At 41.6% G+C, this 9658-nt stretch overlaps 2 protein-coding genes across 3 annotated transcripts; both read right to left on the reverse strand.

The window, feature by feature from the left end:
* Nucleotides 1-465: 465 nt before the first annotated feature.
* On the reverse strand, nt 466-3299 carry LOC115741619 (protein transport protein Sec61 subunit gamma). Of its 2 annotated transcripts, none has more exons than XM_030675609.2 (3): nt 3093-3296; nt 2868-2986; nt 466-697 (listed from the first exon to the last, which is right to left on the reverse strand). In XM_030675609.2, exons 1-2 carry the CDS (start codon nt 3184-3186, stop codon nt 2871-2873), a joined length of 210 nt encoding a protein of 69 aa, XP_030531469.1. In that variant the 5' UTR covers nt 3187-3296; the 3' UTR covers nt 466-697; nt 2868-2870. The 2 variants fall into 2 exon arrangements, with proteins under 2 accessions (XP_030531469.1, XP_048135793.1); XM_048279836.1 differs by lacking the exon at nt 466-697 and adding an exon at nt 946-2766 and having other exon boundaries at nt 3093-3299.
* A 1133-nt stretch (nt 3300-4432) lies between these two features.
* On the reverse strand, nt 4433-8973 carry LOC115741547 (nuclear transcription factor Y subunit C-1-like). Its single transcript, XM_030675517.2, has 2 exons — nt 8093-8973; nt 4433-4643 (listed from the first exon to the last, which is right to left on the reverse strand). The coding sequence occupies exons 1-2, from the start codon at nt 8707-8709 to the stop codon at nt 4640-4642; spliced, it is 621 nt and encodes a 206-aa protein (XP_030531377.1). The 5' UTR covers nt 8710-8973; the 3' UTR covers nt 4433-4639.
* Between the last annotated feature and the right edge of the window lie 685 nt (nt 8974-9658).

Genomic DNA, 9658 nt, shown 5'->3' on the forward strand with positions numbered 1-9658 from the left:
CAGATTAGAATTCACCAACCCGATAGCAGCATCCCCAATCTAACCCCGCACCCTCCAATTAAAAGTTTCAATTTTTAACGTTTAGGTGGGTGCCGGATAGGACGATCGCTGCGCCTCAGGCCCCCTCGAGTTCATTTGTTATTTGACGCAATAAATGCAAAGTTCCGTGTGGAATCGCGCATCTCTTTGCAATGCCGCCGACACCCTCACCAAAGTCCAAAAATGGGATTTTGACTGTCGAAAAAGTAGCGGGGATCTCAGAACTAGTCCCCGACGGAAGCAAACTTCAAGCTTCTTACAACAAGATCAAGATTGGACAGAGAGCTCAGATGGCTTTCTCAACATTACTGGACCGGAGCCGGGATGCGTGCACTCACTCCATCCGTGTCGGTCAAATTCGAATATGCTGTGCGAGTCCCCAGTCGAATTGGTAAGTTGAAACCAGCCCTCTCCCACACCATCATGGAGATAAAAGCGTACCCATCTTAAAAAGTACTCAGGCCATTTGAAAGGAATGTAGGCAGCAACGAAAAACACTCTGTTTTCCCTCAACATGTAGGGGACAATAGTTCCCAGAACTTCAAACCGTCACGCTGTCCATTGCTAACATGCTACTGCTCCAAAAAGAAACCAAAAAATTGCTCCCAACTTATACTTCCGCAGATATCCCCCCATATTTCTTTCTCACGAGCTCAGCCTGCAGTCAATCAATTGTAGTTTTTCCAATCAAAAGACAGAAGAAAGACAATTCCGATGCCGGTCACCTAACCACCCACGCTTTCAGTGTGATAAAACAACATGAGTCTTTTGCCAAAGGAAACACAGTAATAAAGCATCTCCTCCTATATGATATAGGGATGTTCCTATCATCACCTTTTCTTAGGTAACCACCAAGAATTAACAGAACTACTAGTGACTATAAATAAAGTACTGAACGGGTACAGTAAAGCATCATCCCATTTATAAGCAAAGAAAGCTGTTCGTTTCAATTGCCAGTTCTCTTGAAAGAAAACTTATATTTTCAATCTTAAAGAATCTCAAGCTTGAAATCAAAATAACTGTCAATAATGGTCTCTAAGAAAACCACATTATCAGTCAATTCTTTTGGGGAGCCTATTGAACCAACGTTGCATCCATGCACCAGAAAACTTCTCAATGGCTACGGAAATTCGAAACATGATCTACCTTATATGTTTAAACTCATATAAGGACATTCTGTTGTCATAAACTAGATAGTCTAGGTCCTACTACAACTCACATGCAATCACTAAAATATAAAAGAAGCAAATAAATTCGCAAAAACAATGAAATAATATACATGTCATGGATGTCAATGAACATCTGATGCAGGGCAAAAGAATAAAAGATAAAAAAGACATAGCTTTTTGTCCTTCAACGCATCACAAGAAGTTAGCCAAACTCAAGGCACAAAACTAAAACAAGACTTCTAAGCAATGATGCAACAATGTTCCTTTTGATCAATTGAGTATGCTGAAAATGATTTCAAATTATTCTTTTCTAAAAATGACTACCATTTGCAAGGGATATGAGAAAACTCCCAATTACTTTGCCAAGATGGTAAGTTCTGAGATGCACAACAAAGAAAGATAAACTGCGTTACTACCTATTCTTTATGGTGTGTGTATGATACTGGCACATTGAACAATATTGTCTGTCACTAATTCAAGGGGTACAGGTAAACGCCAGATTCACAACTAATTGCATAGCTTTTAATGCCTATCGCACAGAAAAGAACTGAATTCATTTTGCTTTCAACATGCCAAAAAAAAGAAAAGCAAAAGAAAAGAGATAATACATTTGCAATAACTGAATAAAACCATCTCCCTTCTCAGAGCATGCCACTACAATGTGGACATTTCTGAAGATGTGTTGAATAGTAGGTTGATAAATTTACTTGTAATTGATCTTACTAGGAGAAGTAAAGCTTTCAAGAATTCACATTGAAATCAATTATAACTACATACATGCGGAACCCACATGAAACCTCAGCAGGAAAACTTAGGTTGATATCTAGTAGGGACTCTGTCATGGATTCAGTGAAGAAAACTACCAATAACCTGGAAAAGGATAAGCATCAATAACTCCGACATTCCATAAGGCTAAATCTTTTCCAGTATCATGAGAAAAGGTACATAAAGGGCCATCATGCTTTCTATAGGGCAAAGGTAACATTTTTGTGAAAACCTAGGACTATGAATAGCATGTCTGATGTATTACGACACATCAAAAGTGAGAACTTCACCAAAAATTCTGCCACGATGAGAAGCATGTGATTGGTAACTTCATGGATCGATGAAGGTCAGTAGTTTCAAGGAGGTTAAGAACAACAGAAGAACGGTAATAAGTTTGCTTTAGAATAAGAACCCCAATTACCACATGGTTTTGCAAAGGTGAAAAAAGATAGCTGAAAGGGGCTCTCGAAACCGAATCAATCTATGCACAATCTGCCACTGAATCCTTATGATAGACTCCCAATAACGAATGCATATCCAATCGATCAGGGCCTTTTTGTATCTCCCATCACAAAGGCTCGCTCCCAATCAGTAATAGTCGTGCCACATTGAACAATATGAAGATTATACAAGTCACAGGATAAACTTCTATAGCAATTTCAAGCGACGAATCCGTCCCCCTAAAGAACTATACGGAGCTTTTACAAAGAGACTCCGCGGTAGCCAAAGGAAGCACCTTTCTTAAATAAATGATAAAAAAAAAGGCACAAGATCTCCCTTCGAAATTGAGAATCTAGACAGAAGGCAACCAGATGATAAAGAGCCATGGTTGGACAATGGGAGATCTACCAAAGCAAGAAAACAAAGAAAAACGACATTGCGCGTGGGTAATACCTCCTAACCGGACCCGACGATGATGTTATTGATGGGGATGAAGATGAGCTTCACAAAAAACCCAACAAAACCCATGACCACAAATCCAATGGCCGTACGAAACGCGACCTTGGTGAACTCTGCAAGGAAAGACGGAACCCATCAATCAAGAAAATCAAAAGATGACAGCCAATGCATTGCATGCAAAACTTGACGAGGCGATGTGGTGGGGTCTGGGGAGGTAACCTTTGCGGTCTGGCTTGTGGCAACGCTTGACGAGGCGAACGCTGTCCTTGGCGAACTCTCTGAGAGGATCGACGACTGAATCTACGGCATCCATTCTTCCGTTCCCAGCGAGAGAGAGGGAGAGAGGGAGAGAGAGAAAAATGGAAGGAGACGCGTTCGATGGACTTCAAGTTGGACTCTGGAACGATGCCGCGTGGGATGTGGTCAACTGCTCAATACTTATATACACTGACTCCCACCCACATGGGTCGGGTGGATTTTTTCGGGTCCGGGGTGAGACCCGATCCATGATGGATCCACGTCCAGGCAAGAGCTCATGGTACCCATTAGAGGCCAAAAATGCTCTAAAGTTACGATTAGCGAATAGTTAAATGTGATGGTCCGAATCAAACATCTAATGGCACAAAGTGGCTTATGAGCAACACACAACCATCACTGCAAGTCCTCATCTGGAGTTCTCAGGCCTAAAAGCTTGGCCCACGTAAAACGGGTAGGTCAATGGTGTCGATACTTTTCGATCCTAAGATAACACAAGCATGAGAATGATCATCAAATAGAAATGCCATTGCTCATCTTGAATAGCCTCTTGGGGATTTTAGTGGGGATTATCCCATTTTCAATATTCCACTTGAAACGGTATAGTTCTGACAAAGCGATTCATAAGTAGTATTCACTCTCAAATGACCACATTCGATCGTTCTGAGTACTCTTTAGTAGCGACTCACGTGAAACCGGTTAAATAGAGAAATGGACGTCCTCCGGCAACATCTGTAGCATACCCACGATGAAATGTACCCTAAGTCATGTCATCTTCTGAAACCCATAGATCTCTCTTTCTCAAGTAAAACATGCACAGTGTCTCTATACACCTGTCAAATACCAAATTTGCATGAGAGAGTTATCCATATTTTGTCCTTCGGGGGATACAGGGTAGTCTTGGACCAAATGAACTTCATTTCACTTCTTCAATCAAAACTCCAAACGAGCCGAGATAAAAAGTTCTTCACATACCACGAAAACCAAAACTCAACAAGGATCAAAATCGTAGCTTCAGTGCGAGCTGTTCGATTTCATGTGCTCCTATCAAGTATTCTGCATATACTACTGCATGAGGTTGAAATGTCATCTGTCAAACAAATGCAGGGACCACAACTACAACAGATCACTTCACTATCTTCCCATCGAAAGCTACAGCAGCAACAATCAAAACCCAGTTTTTGATACTTGGGTAGTAACTCCAAGCAAGAGTTAGCCCAAAGGCAAAGAGTGCGTAAGTGCAAGTTTTTAGTGAATCTGTTCCTGGTCAAGGCTGGTAAACGACCGAAGCTTAAGTAGAGAAGTGCAGAACAATTAGGCATGTCATAGCATCAATATTGTCACTGCACTGAGTCAGTCATCCACATATTTCGTTATCAGAGTCACACGCTTAAGTCCACTAGTCATGAGCATCAGTACACAGTTCAATAAGTAATCCTAAGAGATATCAGCAAAGCTCGTCCATCTTACAGTGAGCTGCGGAGCATATTAACATCTTCCGGTAGGTTTTGTCAACTGCACCACAAACATGAAAGAAGTCAATTACCTCACAACTTTGATTGCATCAAGAGAACGTACCTGCTACAGCATATAGTCAAAGCACACTTGGTAAAAGTTTTTGGGTGCAAAGAATCTGGATGTCCATTAACAGAGAAAGAACCCAGCCTAAAACTTCAAAAGTTCTCATAGTGCACAATATTATACTTCCCGCTGTTAATATTATTGTGTGGCAAACTCTTGTTCTGCATGCATGGGTTGGGGCCAGATGGCCCGGGAGCGTCGGCAAATACGAAGCAGAATTAAGCTAATCAGCTCATGCTTTTTCTTTTTAATAGGGTTCTCTATTGGTGAGTCATCTACTGGATTATGACTCCAAAGAGTCCTGACTAAGACAAAAAATCCGACAAATATTTCCCCATCATGGATCCTAATAAAAAATGAATGCTCTACAATATGTTATGCTTCCTCCTTCCTACCTAGAAACAAATGTTCTCTCAAAGAAGATATAAGCTGCAATTAATCCTATGGATTCTACAAGCCTTTCCATAGGATGAATGCAGAAAAACCACCGCATGAAAGAACAATTATAAGTGAGCATAGTGTGGACATCATCATACAATTATTTCTGAAATTAGGGATAAGACTGGGACGGTCCGTCTCATAAGAAACCAGGCTGACCCCAACTGAGTTTTTTGTTACCTCACCCAACCAGCCTAAACCCGAATAGTCGTACACCTAAGCAGAACCTAAAAAACTAGAGATATAGATTAACACATTATTATGCATATCAGAGCAAAGTGAAAACCTGTATAGTTCAATCCAGTTTTTCTTATTTCCTATTGAAATTGGGCTGAACCTATCTGAAGCCAATATACGTGCATCAAACCTAGATGATCTTTGATTCGACCAAACTCCACCTAAATTTTGGTTCAGTCGGCTTGATTTAGGCTTTGGTTTTCCTCAAATTTTCTTGGAGTTCACCTAGAGGTGTCATCTAGAGATTGGAGTATTGTACGACTAAGATAAGAAATGATATATTAGCATACAAGTGATCTATATCTATATGATAGACAGGTAAGGGACTGGAAAAGCTGAAATCATACCTTAGGACCACATGAGAGGTGGATGTTTTTTTAAAAGTAATGGCACCCAAGTGATCGATCGAAAAATATGGTACTCAAATGAATGTTTTTTAGATGTCATGGCACTCAAGTGAGCGCTGTACGAAAGTTATGACTTTTGTAGTGTCCTTGACCCCACATCAGACATGGTGTATGGTGGTGTTAGATACATTGGTGCACACAAACCGGTCCATTTCAATAGGTTTCATTCATTTTTTTGGTTCTCTTGGATTTGTGGATGACCCCTACGGGTAACACCCAGGGATTGGAAATTATGTCCAACTTGAGGCACATAATACAATGGCACAAGAGCTATATTTTTTGGAGATGAGTAATGTGGGTAGATCGTAGGAAAGACTTGAAAGATTTGTTGGGTCTTGAGTCGACCAAATAAGGAAAGACTTACAATGTATCAAATATAACAACAAAGGAAACTTTTGAAGATGCTAGTTCAACAAAAAGGAAGCACGTGGAGAGAATAGGAAAGGACAATGTGTACACTCAGCCTCCGCATAATATTTGTCCAGTTGACCACACAAAACCAAGTAAAATGTTCCCACTTTTTCAGCTTTAAGTTTGCACAGTAAAGAGAATAAAAGCACAAGCTACAAGTCTCCACCGAAAAGCCTCCACGCGTTGGACATCACAATGTCATCAGTAAATGTAACTAAAGAGGAGGCAGACTATCTGCCCAAAACTGATGCTAACTTTCTTTTAGTGATTAATCTTAGAAAACTTTCCACGATTTTATGTTTTGCATTACAAGGCAAGGATGATGACTAAAACATATGGACTAGAAAGACTTGAACAAAAAGCCACCACGTGCTCTGCAATGAAAATATCATTACAAGATAGATTGTCCATGCTGAAAAGATAAATTCAGAAGCCTCTACTACTAAGTACAGACTGAAAAGCAAGTATTCATTGGGCAATACACCAGTGTGAAAAGTAGCAAGTGAGAATCCAAACAACTAGGAGACTCCACAACCAGCGATGTTGCAAAAAGTCGAGAAGTTCCTTCTTTGCCCCTTGAAAATCACTAACTAGATTATGAATCAAAGACAAGCAGTGAAAGCAATAGACATCACACCACCCGATATTCTCTCTGCTCTCTAGTCCCTAGAGAGATGTCTACTTTTCTCCGTTACTAGTTGCATTTATCCCATATGCCATTTTCTTGCATCACACTACAAAATATCCTGCAAGAGATACCATGCCACTGCAAGCTCATTGTAGTCAAGGACTCAAGGGAGCTGAGAGTCTTGACAGGCACACTAAAAGGTTGCAAAGCTGTAGTCCACTACAATAGCCAACGACATTGATCTTAAAATAAGCCATAAACTCCAAAAGTGCCTATTACAGAAACTGCAGAAACCTTTTCTTAACCTCCAATATTGGACACAGTCAACGGACATACATGACAGAACTGAATAAATAATCCAAAACGCCTAAAAGTTCCCACAAAGAAACCCAGCTTGGTGCCTGTAACACCTAAAAACTCCCACACAGTAACCCAGCTTGGCGCCTGTGCCAATAATAGAATACATTTTCCGTTTACACTAAATCAGGAATGAATCTGCCCCATAAACATTAAAAGCCATCTTCTACTTTTATTCCAATTGTGTCGTTTTCCTTCGTGCTGACGACAACTTATTCTGAAACACCTTCAAGATAATCTGCTTTCTAAGAATCTTTAACAATCTCCTCATAGAGCAGACAACAATTACGAGGTCAGATTGGAGGGAAGACAAAGATCAACATAGTTATGTCTACCAAACAGAAAACTTCGAAAAGATTTCTTGTCACTTTCCTTGGTTCAGTTATATGTACTCACAATAGCAAACGAAAGGTAATTAGGTCATTCTAGCAACCATTATGCATCTACCGGGTCAGCAAGGCTTTTCTACAAAGTTGATGTACCAAAGGCTAGAGCTTAACCAAATCTAGTCTGACAAGAATTCACACGCGAGTCCAACAATTTATGCACATCATACTGTCGGGCTCTTGCAATTTAGCAGACTAAAATGACAAGAATGCCTTCCCAAAGTAAGCTAAACAAATTGCGAGCAAAACTTCTGGCAAACTGCCAAATTCTTTCTGCGGAAACAGTCCAAGTTCAGTTCTGAAAAAATATGTAAAGCTACCGTACTTAATCAGCATCCACAAAGAGGAAACATTCCCTCACAATGCATTCTTGCAGTGAAAAACACACCAGAAGATATAGTCTGTAAATCCGGTAGACAAAACAGAAAAACAAAAACCTATTGGCAGCATACACCGTTGTGGTCAGTTTCAAAATGACATAAAAAACTATAGTCCAATTGCGAGGGTGAGCAACATTACCCTTGTCCATCAGGATTGCCCTGGCCATAGGAGCCATCATCAGCGGCCGCATTCTGCCACACGCTCTGCCACGCCTGAGAAGGCGGAGGTGGAGGCTGCTGCATATAAACCGCTCCCGGCGCGGTCGGCTGGCCCATGGGGGGGTAGTAGTAGGGCACGCCACTGGCAGGGGGGCCCACCAAGGGGGCACCGAGGGCACCGCCCATGGCTTCCTCCTTGATCTCGTCGCGAGGCACGATATCGACTAGGAAATCGAAGATATCGGTCCTGGTGATGGCGGCAGCAATGTCGTTCTTCTGGAGGGTCCGGCGCTTGTTCTCCTCGGCGTGGAGCCAGGAACGGATGGTGAGCTCGAGGATGAAGAGCTCGCAGGCCTTGGCGAAGAGGATGGGGGCCTCGGCGGAGATCATGCGGACGTCCTCGTCAGCCTTCATGATCTTCTTGATGCGGGCCAGAGGGAGCAGGTGGTTCTTGAAGTCGTTCACCTGCTCGATCTCTTGACGCTGGTACGACCAGAACAACTGGAGCTGCTGCTGCTGCTGCTGCATCAGGTGGTTGAGCGGCGGCCCCGGCTGGGGCAGGTACGGCGGCTGCTGGGGTTGCTGGTTCGGGTCCATCCGATGATAAAGTCCTCGACTTTTCCGCTAATCTCTTGATGGGTCCGAGGAAAGACTCGCAATGGTGGCTCCTTGACCGGAGAATGTGCGAGTTCAGGGAGAGGGAAGACGAGGGAAGGGTCGAAAATGGATGGATCGGAATTGGCGGGCGCAGATAGGATTACCTGCAAACGCAGCGGCGCATGGCTTTTTCGTTCTGGGTCTCGGCCAAGTTTTGATTTTTATACAACCAGTTCAAAACAAGGAGACAAGAATCGATTCTGCTATTCACACTTCACACAACAACAAAAAAAAAAAGCGATAAAAGCATGATCATGGCGTTACGCGAAATGTGAATAAAGCCATGTTTTTTTTGGGTATATTTGTTCTATAGTCTTAGAGCACAATTTCCATTCTCTCCGTACGGCCAGCTTTTCCTTGTGCTTTTCATATGGTTCATTCATCAAGTGATGTGCTCTTCAAGCCATGTTAGGATCAACCATTCATCCATTAGTCCATTTTACTTTTCTAAATCTCACCTCTCAACTTTGCCAGTTGCCAGGCCCAAAAAAAAAAAAAAAAAGACTTTTGCCAGTTGATTGATCTTAAAGCATGAAATTACACAAATATCTTTCCAAAGTGCTCTTATCATTTCAGCTACACAAACATTATCCAAATATTCTATAACGTTTCAAACTAAATTAATGTTTTGAATTCGTTTTGAAATTCGAAACTTGAAATGAGATTTTATCAGTCGTACGTTTTAATTTTAGTAGAACTCCAAAATCATTATCTCTCAAGCTAAAACATGAAATATGGGGCATCGATTTCTATGGCTAACAACTCCAAAGCTTCATGAAATTGTGATTAGAGTCTCAACAAAAACACTGAATTTTCGTCGGCCATGACGTACTTGCCAATGCGTACATTGAGTGCACAAGGCAAGGACTCAATCCTTAGAGGGCTAAGA

The sequence above is a fragment of the Rhodamnia argentea genome, chromosome 6, assembly GCF_020921035.1.
Source record: "Rhodamnia argentea isolate NSW1041297 chromosome 6, ASM2092103v1, whole genome shotgun sequence".
Classification (NCBI taxonomy): domain Eukaryota; kingdom Viridiplantae; phylum Streptophyta; class Magnoliopsida; order Myrtales; family Myrtaceae; genus Rhodamnia; species Rhodamnia argentea.